General features: G+C 42.6%; 2 protein-coding genes across 4 annotated transcripts in view; both read right to left on the reverse strand.

The window, feature by feature from the left end:
- LOC124013018 (T-cell surface glycoprotein CD5-like) overlaps positions 1-3,110 on the reverse strand; it is a 4,913-nt gene extending 1,803 nt beyond the window's left edge. The window contains exons 1-2 of the mRNA XM_046327123.1: positions 2,662-3,110; positions 122-529 (exon numbers count right to left, since the gene is read on the reverse strand). Coding sequence (XP_046183079.1) covers positions 122-529; positions 2,662-2,713 — 460 coding nt within the window. The 5' untranslated portion in view covers positions 2,714-3,110. The remainder of the gene's footprint in view (positions 1-121; positions 530-2,661) is intronic.
- Positions 3,111-6,501: 3,391 nt separating this feature from the next.
- On the reverse strand, positions 6,502-17,061 carry LOC124012912 (vacuolar protein sorting-associated protein 37C-like). 3 transcript variants are annotated; one of them, XM_046326967.1, is made up of 5 exons: positions 16,942-17,061; positions 14,889-14,997; positions 13,372-13,543; positions 9,751-9,833; positions 6,502-9,448 (listed from the first exon to the last, which is right to left on the reverse strand). In XM_046326967.1, the coding sequence occupies exons 2-5, from the start codon at positions 14,979-14,981 to the stop codon at positions 8,741-8,743; spliced, it is 1,056 nt and encodes a 351-aa protein (XP_046182923.1). In that variant the 5' UTR covers positions 14,982-14,997; positions 16,942-17,061; the 3' UTR covers positions 6,502-8,740. The 3 variants fall into 3 exon arrangements, with proteins under 3 accessions (XP_046182923.1, XP_046182921.1, XP_046182922.1); XM_046326965.1 differs by lacking the exon at positions 16,942-17,061 and adding an exon at positions 16,605-16,824; XM_046326966.1 differs by lacking the exon at positions 16,942-17,061 and adding an exon at positions 16,582-16,824.
- Positions 17,062-17,351: the final 290 nt, after the last annotated feature.

Raw genomic sequence — 17,351 nt, forward strand, 5'->3', positions numbered from 1 at the left:
AAAATATATACAAAATGTATTTACAAAGACATGTACTTGTATGCGTGTGTGGCATTTCAACCCGCGGTCAGTCACTTAGGGGAATATATACAGAAAGGACGCACAAACATACAGGAATCACCTTCGCATTGGATCCTCAGTGTTGTACAGGAGTTATTGGTAACCCTTCCATCCCCATCGATCTGGTAACCCTCAGAGCTAGCAAGGTTCTCAGTCCACTTTGCGGAGCCCCCGCAGCCCTTCCTCTCACACGATTCTGCCAGTTCAAGGCTAAGATTGGCCCAACTGTTAAAGCAGAGTGGTAAGGAATAGGACAAGAGGAGAGACAGGTGTATGTCCCCCTTACAGGACTTTACTTGCCAGTTGATCTTGACAACACCCAGCGCAGGTGGCGGAGACTCTGGCTTGGTCGGAGGGGAACAGGAAGTGGAGATATTACACGCACAGGAAGTGGTGGGAGCGGGGTTAGCAGGAGTGGAGTTGGATGGTGTGAGAGGTTGGGAGGTGGATGTCGTGTTTTCAAAGGTTACTATATATGAGAGAGAGAGAGAGAGAGAGAGAGAGAGAGAGAGAGAGAGAGAGAGAGAGAGAGAGAGAGAGAGAGAGAGAGAGAGAGAGAGAGAGAGAGAGAGAGAGAGAGAGAGAGAGAGAGAGAGGGGATGCGTCATACCACGGAAACAACAGCAGAGAAAGTAAATTGGTATCTTGGAATCTATATTTACCAAAAATATTTTTTTAGATGTTTTAAAATCAATATTACATGTCATGCGGTAGTCACTAATCACAGCGGCAGTTTTTCAAAAGACTAACGGGCAATGTTTGGCCGCCTGCAGTGAGGACTAAAACTGGCCTGGATTAGACTAAACCTCTCTAATCTAACAATGAATCCAACACATTAAGGAAGCAGAAATGATCACCCTCTACCGAGAGAGGAGGTCATAAGGGTAATTATCAGATCAATGGATGATATTCAAAGGTTTACCCCAGTTGTTACCATAGGGAACAGGGATGGGCAAAAATGACAAAATACAATAAAAAGGAATACCATAAACATCAATGTATCAAAATAAACTGCAAAATACTTGTGTTTTGAGAAAGTATTTCATTAAAATACACATACTTTTTATTTTCAAATACAGAAATACATTTGCAAGTAGCCGGCATGAACAGTAACAGCATTCTCAGTGACAGTTACAGAAATGTTTTACGTGACTGCGATCCTGTTGCCTAGTCACTCTACCTGTATGTACGTAGTTACAGTGCATACGGATGTATTCAGACCCTTTCCTTTTTTCCACATTTTGCTACGTTACAGCCCTATTCTAAAATGGATTAAATAAATGAAAAGCCTCATCAATCTACACACAATATTCCATAATGACAAAGCGAAAACAGGTTTTTTAGAAATGTTTGCAAATGTAGGGACTGGGAGACTAGTCAGGATCGAGGGAAAGATGAACGGATCAAAGAACAGAAAGATCCTTGATAAAAACCTGCTCCAGAGCCCTCAGGACCTCCGACCGGGGCGAAGGTTCATCTTCCAACAGAACAACGACCCTAAACACACAGCCAAGACAACGCAGGAGTGGTTCAGTCCCCGAATGTCTTTGAGCGGCCTAGCCAAAGCCCAGACTTGATCCCGATTGAAGATCTATGGAGAGACCTGAAAATAGCTGTGCAGCAACGCTCTCCATCCAACCTGACAGCGCTTGAGAGGATCTTCAGGCAAGAATGTGAGAAACCCCCCCCCAAATACAGGTGTGCCAAGCTCGTAGCGTCATACCCAAGAAGACTTGAGGCTGTAATCACTGCCAAATGTGCTTCGACAAAGTACTGCGTAAAGGGTCTGAATACTTATGTAAACGTGATATTTGTGTGTAGATTGATGGGGGGAAAAATCTTTAACTCTGCCTTGTCGGAAAAGGACCCGTAAGTAAGCATCATACACATTTATTTCCTTTGATATGTTGCTGTTTATCTACTTTAGTTGCATGTACTGACTGTAAGTCACTCTGTATAAGGGTGTCTGCTCAATCACCAACATGTAAATAAATGTGTGAAAATGAACATAACAAAATGAACTGCAAAGTACACCTGGTATTATTATTGGCCTTGTTTTGGGTTGGACTTCATTATAATAATACTCAGCATCCTTTGCAATTGTACAATTTGACATGTATATTTAATGAATCTAGCAGATGCTCTTAGTCCACCATAGTGCCATCAATCTTCTGATCAGAAGATTGATGGCACTATGGTGGACTAAGAGCACCTGCAGGGAGCCAATGCAGGGAGAAAGGGGGGCAAAAATGATGTACCGCTAAATATAAATCAAATTGTATCCAAAAGTATTTCAAAAATACAAATTACAAGCTCTCGAAAGTATCTTGTTAGAAAACACATTGGAGTTTAGCCCAGTGTAATACACATTTTTTTAAAACTCAGAAGTAATTGAAATGTGTATTTCAAATACATGTAACAGAAATACTGCCCCTCTCTGAGAGGCAATAGGGAGTCATTTTGGACGCAACAAATGACTACAATTCTGCTGTTTCAAGTTCAACTGTCATTGTCACTATAGCACATCAGAACATGAGAACATTGTTGTATAGTAATGGACTCACTCAGAAAACACAGGACTGCATTTAAATAAAGACTTACCAACATTCTCGACACACAGGACCAGGATGGTAAGAACTAGCCTTCCATCCATACTGGAGATGAACAGGTTGAGAAAAACTGGGGAGAGAAGAAGAGAAGAGAGACAACGCGCGCAAAAAAAAAAATGACAGAAAGACTGAAGAGAGAGGAAACGGTGCAGAAGTCTAAACTCGTCGCTCTCCTTTCTCCCCACCCTCTCTTTTTCTATCCATACAGCCTTCTCTTCATCTTTGGCGTTTGCTGCTTTCTGTCTGCAAGAGCTTCTGCAAACTTCCTCACTTCAAAGACAGTTACAAGAAGAGAGAGAGAGAAAGAAAAGAAAAGAAGTGAAAGGACATGAAGAAGAGTGGAGGATAAGTGGGAGGGAGAGGGCGGAAAGAAACATGTGAATCTTTCAGATTTAAACATTTTGATTGAGTCAATCACGAGCCTGATTTTTCACACACCTTCCAACAGTGAAGTGTGTGTTTGTGTGCCTGTGTGTGTGCCTGTGTGTGTTTGTGTGTGTGTGTGTGTGTGTGTGTGTGTGTGTGTGTGTGTGTGTGTGTGTGTGTGTGTGTGTGTGTGTGTGTGTGTGTGTGTGTGTGTGTGTGTGTGTGTGTGTGTGTGTGTGTGTGTGTGTGTGTGTGTGCTTTCACGTCCGTGTGTTTTTGGGCGCTTGTGTGTATGTGTTCTCCAATAGGTCATGGTACACACCACTGCCAGGTACACCAGTTGTTTGCAGCAAGATCCCTATTATGAGTTGGATTCCTGTGTGGGCCTCATCTACAGGTAACTGCCAAAATGAAGGAAACACCCACATAAAGGGTTAATAGGGTTAATTCAACGCACCTTGGCATAGATTCTGTCTGGACCTGGAGGGATGCGACACCATCCTTAGACCATAAATTCCATCATTCTGTGTTTTGTTGATGGTGGTGGAAAATGCTGTCTCGGGCACCACTCCAGAATCTCCCATAAGTGTTCAATTGGGTTGAGATCTGGTGAGTGACTGACACACACACACTTTAAACCCCCCCCCCCCATGCTTCTTTGTGACCCCTCTTTTTCAAAGTCCCTGAGATCTATTCTTCTAGCCATGGTAGCCAAAATATTTGGGCAACTGGGCATTTTAATAAATGACGCTAAGCATGATAGGATTTTAACTGCTTATAATACTCAAGAAGCATCCTGTGTGGAAGCACCTGCTTTCAATATGCTTTGTAATTCCCTCATTTACTCAAGTGTTTCCTTTAATTTGGCAGTTACCCGAACACTATGTATTAATTAATTATTGCTTGGGAATTTAGAGAATTTAAAGAGATATTATAAATCTGTTTGTTGATATTGTTGTGTACAACCTTACTTTTGAACTGTAACTTCATACATTAGCTGTGGATTAAAGCCTCTGCTAAATGACCATATTATCTTACCTAATATTCTATTTAATAACCATATTATTATTATATTGTTTATTATCCTACAGTGCCTTCAGAAAGTATTTACACCCCTTGACTTGTTTCACATTTTGTTGTGTTACAGCAGAAATTATAAACGGATGACTTTTCAGCCATCTACACAAAATACCCTATACGGACAAAGTGAGAATTGTTTGGTTTTATTGTATTTAATTTATTGAAAATTAAATACAAAAATTCACATAATATTCACACACCTGAGTCAATACTTTGTATAAAGCACCTTTGGCAGCGATTACAGCTGAGAGTCTTTCTGGGTAAGTCTCTAAGAGCTTTCCACACCTTGTTTGTGAAACATTTGCCCATTATTATTTTCAAAATTCTTCAAGCTGTCTACTTGGTTGTTGATCATTGCTAGACAACCGTTTTCAGGTCGTGCCATAGATCTTCAAGTAGATTTAAGTGAAAACTGTAACGGTCACTCAGGAACATTCACTGTCTTCTTGGTAAAACAACTCTAGTGTAGATTTGGCCTTGTGTTTTTAGGTTATTGTCCTGATGAAAGGTGAATTCATCTCCCAGTGTCTGGTGAAAAGCAGACTGAATCAGGTTTTCCTCTAGGATTTTGCCTGTGCTTAGCTCTATTCCGTTTATTTTTTATCCTGAAAAACTCCCCAGTCCTTAACAAGCATACCCATAATACGATGCAGCCACCACTATGCTTGAAAATATGGGGAGTGGTACTCAGTAATGTGTTGTACTGGATTTGCTCCAAACATAACACTTTGTATTCAGGACAAAAAGTGAATTGCTTTGCCATTTTTATTTTTTCAATAGTACTTTAGTTTTGAACTATTTGTATTCTGTACAGGCTTCCTTCTTTTCACTCTATCAATTAAGTTAGTATTGTAGAGCAACTACAATGTTAATCCATCATCAGTTTTCACCTATCACCGACATTCAACCCTGTAACTGAGTTATGAAGGACGCCTGTATCTGTGTAGTGACTCAGTGTGTTGATACACCATCCAAAGTGTAATTAATAACTTCACCATGCTCAAAGGGATATTCCGTGTCTGCTTTTAATTATATTTTTTTTACCCATCTACCAATAGGTGCCCTGCTTTGCGAGGCATTGGAATACCTCCTTGGTCTTTGTGGTTGAATATGTGTTTGAAATTCACTGCCCGATAATTGAATGTGTGGGGGACAGAGATTAAGTAGTAATTCAAAAATCATGTCAAAGACATGAGTCAGTGCAACCCATGCGAATTGCTAAGAACATTTTTACTCCTGAACTTGTTTGTCATAACAAAGGGGTTGAATATTTATTGACACAAGACATTTCAGATTTTTTACATTTTTAACTAATTGTCGTCGTCCCCCCCAAAAGAAAAACATTATTCTATTTTTACATTATGGGGTATTGTGTGTAGGCTAGTGAAAAAAAAAGTCAAAAATGTTATCCATTTACATTTCTGTCTGTAACAAAAAAAAAATGGAAAAAGTAATGGGGTTATGAATACTTCCTGGAGGCGCTGTACTTAATTCATGTTTACTTTTCTTTTCTTAATTCAACCATTACTCAACTTTTCTGTTCGTTCACACCCGTCCACTCCCACCCTCTATCGCTCTCGTTTTCTCTCATCTTTAGTATCTGGTTTACCGAGCCGTATATGTGTAGAAAGCCCCGTAAAAATGATCCTCCACCCCCTTTCTCTCTCTATGAGACACTTCTCTCCGTACTTTGAATATACGAAGCAATTTAGGACCATCCCGCTTTCTCCGCACAGCCAGTTGTTTTGACAAAAAAAAATATATGAATTCTCAAATTGTATAAACCGTTCTGTTAACAGTATGGATTTGAGATGAAATGTATTCTTCGTTTGTCTATCAGTAACTGTACCATTAAGCCTACATGCACCTACTGTACCGTTTGGTAGATTAGTGACTACTACACTTTAACTGACTTCACATGTATTATAGGCTACAGAAATCATTCCACAACAATTGATTGATCACAATAATCACTGGGGTGGAATATTTGCTAGGTTATGTGGGAGTTTTTCCTCCAGTGCCCTCCTTTCCCCCAGGGGTCCGTCGCTCTCTCTTCTGTGTCATCTCCCTGGGTCGGTCTTCTCAGCCCACATCAGAAAAAGATCATCACAACCAGAGAGCGGGAAGGAAGACCTGATAGTAAAGCTCTGCTTGAGACAACACAAGCAAAGCACACACATTTCAGATCAAATCAACGAAACTCAAGTTCTATCCGACTTGAATCGTCCTTGATGCAATTGGAGTAAGAACAGTCAAAACTAACTTTCGCCCCGCATGAGGCAGCTACCGTGGTATTTTTATTTTCTCCCGACACGAGAGAAAATAAAAAAGATAAGTAGATGAAAAAGAAAATATATTTTTCTAATTACGAGTCAGAACACAGCTCTTAGATCAAGTTCAGTGTTTAATAATATTCACACAAAAAATAAGAAACTTAAAACAAGCTCCAAGCTTGTATTTTTATTTCCCCCTTATTAATGCTGCGTATCTCCGTTGGACTTCTACATTTCTGACTCATCTTTTCCTTCTTTTAGTCACGTCCCAAACAGAACCATATTCCCTGCCCATAGGGCTCTGGTCAAAAGTAGTGCATTCAGTAGGGGGTAGGGTGCTATTTGGAACAGTGGTAGTGTGATAATACCAGTAAGACACTGCCCCCTGGTCGTAGACCAGTCATTCCAACCAGTTAACCTGATGAAGAGGCCCTATATAGGAGCTACATAACGCCTTCATAGAGCGTGATGACAACCAATGTAGTAACACTCAGTTTAAGACCACTAGGGTTCTCATGACTAAGATGACATAAGTGTCTATGAATGCTGTATGAGCCGTCATGAAGGCGATATGAATCATTGTAGTACCCCGTCACAGCTCTCTCATCCTGTGCAGGCAAATCAGTCCCAAATGGCACCCACTTCCCCTATATAGTGCACTACTTTTGACCAGAGGCCTAAGGGAATAGGGTTCCATTTTGGGTGCAGACCATTAGTCCCTTGTTATCAACAACATCTCTTTAATCATTTATACAAATCACATATTCTCACTGGAAGTGAACTTACAGAAAAACAATTTCCTCATTTGCAATCATTGTCAAGCATCAGTTCATGTCAACAGGCAGATGTTGGAGAAGGAGGGAGAGGGCGAAAGAGAGAGCGAGTTGAGAGGGAAGGAGAGAAAGACGAGAGGTGAGTTTAACGCCAAGTCAGCCCTCAGGGACGGGGGACGAAACGGAGTGTGAAGTTATAGCGTGTGGGAGGGAGAGAAAAACGGAGATACCAGAGAAACAGGCATGATCCTCGACAGAATACAGATATGATTCTGTAAACAACGACATCATTGTCAATAGGCATCACAATACCTAAACAACCAACCAAAACATTCTGCCAAGAAAGAAAAGACTTGGAAGCTAAACTTGTAGGACATACAGATGTAGGATCTTAATTTGATCACCCTGCACAGCAGAAAATGCAAACTTGTAGTGTATTCAAGGTTGAAAAAATTATTTACAAACTTTTAACTTCAGACTTGATTCGCCCAATTTTTGACATTTTTAAAAAATCAACCCTTAAAAAAAACCTCCATGAATTATTATCCACGCAATAAATCACATCCTTTTGCTGCAGGATTATTTTCCTGCTGTGAAAAACTGGTCAGATTAAGATCCTCCACCTGTAAAGATGTCCAGATTTGGCTAAGAAACAAACATCATACATGCACAGCCAGGTGAATAAGAAAGGAGACAGGGTTATTGAAGTCTCCAAAAGGACCACTGATCAGGGCCCGCATTCATAAAGCCTCTCAGACTAAGAGTGCCGATATTGGATCAGTTTAGCCTTTTAGATCATAATGAATACAATTACATGGTCAGATCCTACAGTAGCTATGACTTCCTAGGATTTTCCTTCTTTAGTATTGTCTTAAGTACTTTCTAACCAGAACGAAGAGCAAGAAAGAGTTTACAGAACAGAATTCCTGAACAAAACTGCACCTGGAAAACATTTTGGTTCGGGTGGGTATTAAGTTATCATCATATACGAACGAATATGATCAACACATGTAATCTGACATCGGTGTAGAATGATATGGGTGTTAGAACAAGTCAAATGTACTCTAATGCATATACCGAACACAGTGCCACAATGGACTTGTGCTACAGGGTGAAACCATTGATAAGGAATACATGATGTGTAGATATATTTTATGTAAAACATGGCTCTCTGACATGTCGAATAAAGAGTCACGTCAGCTCCATTTCTATCTGAAACGTACATGGCCAAGGTCTTTTTTGATTGGCTCAGTATTCCACAAAGGGAAGGAGCAGAGTAAAAAGGCTGACAGCCAATAGGAGGAGAGAGGAGAGAGAGAGAGAGAGAGAGAGAAGGGGCCGACAGCTAATGGGAGAGTGTTTCTAACACATTGGAGCACAAGGGGAGGTCCTGAGACAGTTATGCACGTGAATGACAGGAGGGGAGGGGGAGGAGAAGAGGCAGATCGAGAGAGAGAGCGAGAGAGGGGCAGATCAAGGGAGAGAGAGAGAGGTAAAGAGTCAGAAAAAAAAGAGTGAATGAGAGAGACTGGAGAATGTGTGGTGGGAGAGGAGTGATGGGGTGAGAGCAGAGGGAGGTTCAGGAGTAGGGCTGTGGCACTCCAAACCCGGGCCTGTACTGAGGCCTGCCTGTGGGAGACTGAGAGTTGGGCAGAGCAGGGCCCGTGGGGTAGCTATACCCCCCAACCCCACCGTAGGTGTACGCAGAGGGGTAGGGGGCGGTGTTGGGGGCACTGTATTGCCCGAAAGCAGACCCTGAGCCGGGGACACCAGGGAACGTTGGCTGGGTGGGGTATGGGCAGGCAGTGGCCGGAGGCCCAAAAGCAGGACGGGCTGAGTAGCCCGCCGCTGAGATGAAATGTGAGCCGGGGCTGGGGTAGGGTGGAAATTGACCTGGGGGAATGGACGGGACTGGGCCTGATACTGCAGAGGTGGCTGTCGGGTTAGGAGAGGAGACGGGGTAAGGGGTGTAAGGTAGGGCGGAACCGGGGCCGTTTTGGAAACCAGCGTGGTTGTTGGGATTGGAATTCTGCTGCGGTTGTTGTTGCTGAGGATGATGATTCCATGGCGATGACTGTGTCGTCGCTGGGTCTTGATTGGCGCTCGTTTGTGACGTCACGGAGCCGGCGGAGGCGTCGCCCGCGGCGGTCTCCTTCTTCTGCCGCAGGATGTCCTGCAGTTTCTCTATCCGCACCCGTCTTTTGTGAGCGAGGGAGCGGAGGGAGAGGAAACGGTCGAGGAACGAGTCCAGAGACAGCTGGCCGTCCAGAAACTCATCTGCCAGAGACTGACGGAGAGAGCGATGGAAGAGAGAGAAAGAGAGACAGAGCGAGAGTTAAAAGGGGAGAGAGGGATGTGGGTAAATACAGACACACTTTATTGACAACGTCTGAACATGTATTATTCATTTATTATCATCGTCTTATTGGAACTGCTGGTCCTCTGTACGGCGTTGAATAGAGTAAGAGATGAGTTGACCATTTTGTCGTCGTCGGTTTTTAGGACGGATACACATCTCCCATACTCGTCATCAATATCATCCGTCGGTTTCATTGTCCGCCTGAGAAGTGTGTCGCCGCGACCTCTCACCTCTGACTCAGTCTCTGTGCTGGCGCCCTCTGTCTGAAGTCTGGAGAACAACCCCTCCGGTGATGCCTGCCCCATGATGCCATCTGGGGGGGGGGGGGGGTGAAGCAGAGAATGAAAGAGAGGGAGAGCAAGAGAATAAAAGAGGGGGCAGAAATAAACACCTCCCACACGCCAATGTCACGCCAAGCTTCTAAAGTCCCAGTAGACTCCGACATCACAATGCTTCACGCCTGTTATTAATCACTAGGCTTGGGCGGTATACTGTGTATGCCGTACACCGGGCTATTTGGAAAACCTTTTAAATATATATTTTTTTTATACCATCAAAACTATGTATTTTATGTTTTTTTTAAAAGTAAATACCTGCAGTCAACTTGTGCAATACGTTAGGAGATAAAGCTGATTGCGTTCTTCATTTCACCTGTCACCTTATTTTACATTATGAAGCGTAGTTCCCCAGAACAGTTCAGCCAGTCACGTGTTTGTTTCTCCCGTTGTGCTACATACAGTGGGGCAAAAAAGTATTTAGTCAGCCACCAATTGTGCAAGTTCTCCCACTTAAAAAGATAAGAGAGGCCTCATAGGTACACTTCAACTATGACAGACAAAATGAGAAAAAAAAAACAAGAAAATCACATTGTAGGATTGTTAATGAATTTATTTGCAAAATATGGTGGAAAATAAGAATTTGGTCACCTACAAACAAGCAAGATTTCTGGCTCTCACAGACCTGTAACTTCTTCTTTAAGAGGCTCCTCTGTCCTCCACTTGTTACCTGTATTAATGGCACCTGAACTTGTTATCAGTATAAAAGACACCTGTCCACAACCTCAAACAGTCACACTCCAAACTCCACTATGGCCAAGACCAAAGAGCTGTCAAAGGACACCAGAAACAAAATTGTAGACCTGCACCAGGCTGGGAAGACTGAATATGCAATAGGTAAGCAGCTTGGTTTGAAGAAATCAACTGTGGGAGCAATTATTAAGAAATGGAAGACATACAAGACCACTGATAATCTCCCTCGATCTGGGGCTCCACGCAAGATCTCACCCCATGGGGCCAAAATGATCACAAGAACAGTGAACAAAAATCCCAGAACCACACGGGGGGACCAAGTGAATGACCTGCAGAGAGCTGGGACCAAAGTAACAAAGCCTACGATCAGTAACACACTACGCCGCCAGGGACTCAAATCCTGCAGTGCCAGACGTGTCCCCCTGCTTAAGCCAGTACATGTCCAGGCCCGTCTGAAGTCTGCTAGAGAGCATTTGGATGATCCAGAAGAAGATTGGGAGAATGTCATATGGTCAGATGAAATCAATATATAACTTGTTGGTAAAAACTCAACTCGTCGTGTTTGGAGGACAAAGAATGCTGAGTTGCATCCAAAGAACACCATACCTACTGTGAAGCATGGGGGTGGAAACATCATGCTTTGGGGCTGTTTTTATGCAAAGGGACCAGGGCGACTGATCCGTGTAAAGGAAAGAATGAATGGGGCCATGTATCGTGAGATTTTGAGTGAAAACCTCCTTCCATCAGCAAGGGCATTGAAGATGAAACGTGGCTGGGTCTTTCAGCATGACAATGATCCCAAACACACTGCCCGGGCAACGAAGGAGTGGCTTCGTAAGAAGCATTTCAAGGTCCTGGAGTGGCTTAGCCAGTCTCCAGATCTCAACCCCATAGAAAACCTTTGGAGGGAGTTGAAAGTCTGTGTTGCCCAGCAACAGCCCAAAAACATCACTGCTCTAGAGGAGATCTGCATGGAGGAATGGGCCAAAATACCAGCAACAGTGTGTGAAAACCTTGCGAAGACTTACAGAAAACGTTTGACCTCTGTCATTGCCAACAAAGGGTATATAACCAGTATTGTATTGAGATAAACTTTTGTTATTGACCAAATATTTATTTTCCATCATAATTTGCAAATAAATTCATTAAAAATCCTACAATGTGATTTTCTGGATTTTTTTTCTCATTTTGTCTATCATAGTTGAAGTGTACCTATGATGAAAATTACAGGCCTCTCATCTTTTTAAGTGGGAGAACGTGTACAATTCTTGGCTGACTAAATACTTTTTTGCCTCACTGTATATAGCACAACGGGAGAAAGCGAGCTAGTGAGTCGTTAGAGTTCGATATCTATAGGCGAATCTCAGTTATGTGGCACACAAGAGGTGATGAAGTTACAATTGTACGCAATTCACGACTAAATGTTTGACATTTTTTCCCCCGTGTGCTTCCTACAATAGTTTTTCCTTGTCCTCCGCTCTTCTCCCATCTGCTCCATGTACACATGCTGCTCTTCCATCAGAAAAGCATGCAGCGCAACTTGGTCCATTTGAACAATTTCTCTCATAAATGTCCACACTCTCCAAAAACTACATTCGATAGTTACCAACTACGCTTGTATAACTTTGAGCTGGATTTACAACACGTTTTGCCATTAGCTTGTCAGCATTTAGCTAACAGCGTCAATTTGATTTCACCATTAGTTTGTGCTAATTTTGTTAGCATTCCAGTAATTGCGTTCTTATCGCCCCCTTCTGTGCCATGCAGGTAACACCGTAAATCCCAGGACGAGAGAAGGATGGTATGAAAATCTGGATACCGCCCAAGCCTATTAAACGCATTTAAAAATGAGAACAAAGTAATCTCATGAAGCTCAGCCATGAAGCTCAAATTTGGATAAACATGGATACACACGCAACAGGACAATCTACTTTCAAGCATCTTCAAATACCTCTGGTAGACTTCTCATTGAAGGCAAGCTCCCACAATTATGCTGGTTGAGTAAAGGTTAATACCCAGTCAAGGTGAATCACTAGGACTGATTTAGGGGTGAAATAACAATGCATTCCATATGACCTAATCACCTTCAGGAAAAACACATGACATAACTATAATAGCAGACTTTACAACAGGTGCGCACATTCAAAACAGACACCAACTCCAGCCCTGCAAACGGAGACCATCACAAACACAGTTTCTCTTGAAAAGCTTACAAAACAAGGCTGCAGGAGCACATGTACACAGATCACACGGCCTGTTCTACTTCCTGACAAAGTGCTGACGGCAGTGGAATGGGAGCTGATGCGAAGGTATCCAGGGAGACCCTGGCAGACAGACAGACACACAGGCCAGATCTGGAAGCCTGGAGGGGGGCTCTGTCTGTCTGTCTGTCTGTCTGTCTGTCTGTCTGTCTGTCTGTCTGTCCAGTAGAGACCAAGGCTTAGTACCAAATGGCACCCTATTCTCTATACTACCTAAGTAGTGCACTATATAGGTGAGAGAGCGCTTTTGGGACACAGACACTGTGTTTGACTAGTAGAGAAAACTGAGTGTCCAGAATCTGAACAGGCCACACAACATCTACCCCTACACTACAAACTCCCTCTCCACAATCTGTTCCCGCCACATCTGCCATCTGTCTGTGTCTCCCTCCCTCCCTCTCATCTCTCCATCTTGTTATTTCTATTTCCATATCCTCTCTCTCTATTCCTCTATTAGGTTGCTTTTCTTCATCTGTCGCTCTATTATCCATCAATAACCTCCCATCTCATCCCTGGTCACAAGTGTTGTCTGTGGGGCTCTATGACTCCCTCCATCCCTCACCTTTCTGGTCACAGTGTTGTCTGTAGGTATCTCTGACTCCCTCCAGTTCAGAGTATCTCTCCACCAGATGTTCCCTCTGTCTCTCCAGACGAGGCTTCATGTCCAGGTTCTGTTCTGCCAGGTTACGGTTGGAGGCCAGTGCCATCTCCCTCTCCAGCTGGATGTTCTGAATCTATAGACGAGGAAGAAGAGGAGTCAATAATACATCATATTTAATGTATTTTTGACGTACAACAGATATTGTAGTGACCGGACGTCAACTTACATAGCTAGCTAATTCTCATAACGACCCTAGCCTTGATCAGCATGTTAAGATCTTTGGTATAACGTTATTGGGATTGTGGATAGTGCGTTCTTCTTGGGGTCAGGCGACCTGGGTTCAAGTCCTGCTTAGGGTACTACTCTCTCCTCCTCTACGTGACTCTATGATTGGTATATCATGGCAATACGTATCAGTCTATGTTTGACAGAAGCTGCCAGGTCCTCCCTTCTGAGACCAGTGTCCCGGCCATGCTACCGTAACGGAGATAAGAACGTGCCGCGAGCTCGCTAGCTCGAAATGTTGCCAACAGTGCTATCCAATTGGATCCTTCGCTATAGCTCGACTGGTTCGCACGTTGTCAAGCTGGCGTTGGCGAGGGAGAGGTTCAAGCCCAGTCAGAGGGTAGTGCGGGGAGGCAACGCTATATGCTAAGCTAGCACACGGACAGCGTTTACAATACGATAAGGACAGGTTCGCCTGTTGATGTGTTTTTCTCTATCAATGTTTTTACTTTCAACTTTATTTATAACAAGGAAGTCCCCTGCTGGAGATAAGGAGTCTTTAAAAAAAAAAAAAATTTTTTTTTTTAGGCAGACCTGGCTAGCCAAGACAGCAGCAAATGAACACGGCTTAACTAACAAGTCGAGTTGGCCAGGAACAGGTCGTTTTGCATCTAGCGAACATAACTCCCCACGTGAAGAGTGAAGACAAAAAACAAATGAACCTCAAAAGGTTAGTGTTTTGGACCTACGGACAAAGGTGGAAGAGAAGTGAGTCAATATGACCTTGTAAAGAAAAACAACAAAACAAACCGCTGATGACAGGATGAGCCTGGACATTGCAACTGGTCAGAGTGAGATGAGTCCTAGATGTCCATCCTCAGATCAATCATTCATCTACGGCTTACATTGAGTAATAGCCAAGTCGTGTGACCCGGCAGAAAAAGCCAGGTCTCAACTCAGAGATAGGCCTACAGACAAGCTTGGCTATTCATTATCCCATTACTCAGCTACAAAACACACGAGGCATTTCAGTAAGAGCGGCGCATCTCGACTAGCCTGGTCCCAGATCGGTTTTGAATGCCGTCTTGCAAACTCCTGTGGCGAGTGTCATTCCTAACATGGCGTATGACAATAATAAATGACAACAGAAGTTGGTTAGAGCACAAACAGATCTGGGACCAGGCTACATCTCAATCTAGATGATAAGACACAATAGACAGACAATGAGACAAAGCAAAGACGTGATTGCTTACCTCATCAGATTCCAATGCCATGGACTCCACCCGCTCTGTATTGTCCAGCAAATCCTCCAACTCAGATTGGCTGAGGTCCTGAAGCTTGTCCATTGATTTGCCAGGACCGCTGTCAATCAGATGGAGGGAAAAGTGAGCTGTCAATGTCAAATGTCAACAGTTTACTGAACATAGATCATTTGAGATTTTTTTTAAACTTGAAACTGACAGGATACAAAATAGATCCACACAAAATGAGAAATGAACAGGCAGGCTGATCAAATATTAAATGGAAAATCATTTTCTAGACTATAATCTAGCGTTATCATACAAGACAGAATTGACAGTTATATGTGAGCACTAACATCGCATTGTTCCGCCATGATACTACATTCTAGATTTGGGAGATGGGGACAAAAATCCATATCGCAATAAATTGCCTGAATTGATGCGATTATGATGAATAGAACAATAAGTTTATAACATTGTGCAGCACAGTTTGTATTTAAAACTATCTTTTCAACTACTACTAGTTCAATGATTGTAGCCATCAATTGTCCCATTATATTCAGCCATATTAGCAAACGTATGTAATTTCTAACTTCACATTCCTCTAGAATAGGCTACTTATCGTAATGAACGGTATCAGCAAAATGCCTGCGATAAGTGATCGGTACGGTCGGTGTTAAAATGTGATATGTCTCGGATTATTGGCCGAGGTCTACTACATACATTTTAGGCTTTGATAAACCAGACTCGAGCTAAATTCCGATCAGGCCTAAATTACTTCAGCTGCTTGCTATCTTGGCTACATCATTGCCTAGTCGTTAAACATGGGCCACATTCAGTAGGCAAACGTTGTGGAACGTTGCAGTTAGAAATATCAATAGATCTATTCATTTTTTAAAATTTTTAGTCATTTTGCGGATGCTCTTATCCAGAGAGACTTACAATTATCTTAAGATAGTTAGGTGAGACAACACACCACAGTCATAGTAAGTACATTTTCCCCTCAATAAAGTAGTTATAAAACAAAGTCAGTGCTAGTAGAAAAAGACAATTGCAGGGAATTGTTTTCTTATTTAAGATACTCTTGATGAGGTAGGGTTTCAAATAAATTTACAGAAAATGGGCAGGGACTCCGCTGTCCTGACATTAAGCGGAAGCTTGTTCCACCAGTGTGGTCCCAGGACAGAGAGAGCTTTGACTGGGCTGAGTGGGAGCTGACCCCTTGTTGATATCTGTCGTCGGGGTTCCTTATTCTACATGTCAGAGAGGCATGTTTGTAACGTTCCACAACATTGTGCCCTGCTGAACGAACCCTAGCTATCTTGATTGACGGCTTGCCATCAGCTAACCAACACTAATACTGTTGTCAACCAGCTATAGTTAGCCACAGCACGCAGACTGGCTATCACATTATAAAGCAAGTTAGCGAGCAAAATTAATTACGTTATACTGCTAGCAAATCAAGAAATTCGTTGCGACACGGCACACAACATTGACGGGCATCAACCTATGTATGGATGACGTAAAACGGGCACGGGAGCCCTGACCCCAATATAGAAACAAGGCAATCTGGTTGAGTGAAAATAGCCGGTAAAAGAAGAATCCAACGTAATTTTACGGGCTGGCTAGCCTTAACGGGTTGTTCCGTGTAGAGATGACAACAACAGTCGTTATGATCACATTCAATGAAAGGCACTCTTGCTACCGTCAACTTTGAGGAAAGCCCACCGTTCGCGATCTCCAAATCCTCAAAAAATAAACGTCATTCGATCGTGTTGTTTGGTGTCGGGTACAGCAGTAGTCCAACAATAATTTCTTCAATATCTGTTCGACGATAATCCTCAAAATGGATTAAAGAATAGCTATGTTTTATCAGCGATATTTGGAAAGTTTCACTTCACACTACCAGAAACCGCTGCCATTTTTGGAATTACCCATTTTCTGCTTCCGTGAGGGGGTTAGTAAATGCAGTGTCAATAATTGAATTACCTTTCTAACTAAAGAAAATAAAAATATATTGTGATCAAGTTGCTGCTTTCACAAGAGAAATGTTAATTTCTTGAACCTGAAAGCAAATCTTTAGATAGCATGAAGAGTTTTCTTTGACAGTTGATCCACTTCTTGGGGCAATGGTTTCATCCAGCGCGCATCTGATTTGAAGGGAAACCCACCCCTACGTGACACGATTATTCCATGAATGCCAGCAGGGACAGGCCGACAGGGAGGTACCCAGTAAAGTACACGAAGTCTGGTTGGAAAAAGTGGAACATTATGTCAATGGCCAATATCTGTCATCATGACTCTCACTATAAACGCTTACTAATAAAACATATTGGCAGCATTATATGTATCCAAAAGTAATGACTAACCACAAGTGAAACAGTACGGAAAGAATATGTTGTTTCTGATATTTATAGGTTATTATGGAAAGCCAGTTTACACTGAACACACAACACTCAATCTAAATAAACATCA

Source organism: Oncorhynchus gorbuscha, linkage group LG24, assembly GCF_021184085.1.
Source record: "Oncorhynchus gorbuscha isolate QuinsamMale2020 ecotype Even-year linkage group LG24, OgorEven_v1.0, whole genome shotgun sequence".
Lineage (NCBI taxonomy): Eukaryota > Metazoa > Chordata > Actinopteri > Salmoniformes > Salmonidae > Oncorhynchus > Oncorhynchus gorbuscha.

What these genes read in the sequence shown, in the direction of transcription:
- LOC124012912 (XM_046326967.1), bottom strand. Translation starts at nt 14,981, where the DNA reads ATGGACAAGCTTCAGGACCTCAGCCAATCTGAGTTGGAGGATTTGCTG. An exon ending in TGGCATTGGAATCTGATGAG is followed by an intron (nt 13,544 to 14,888) that starts GTAAGCAATCAC and finishes CCTCGTCTATAG; the next exon opens with ATTCAGAACATCCAGCTGGA. An exon ending in ACAACACTGTGACCAGAAAG is followed by an intron (nt 9,834 to 13,371) that starts GTGAGGGATGGA and finishes CCCCCCCCCCAG; the next exon opens with ATGGCATCATGGGGCAGGCA.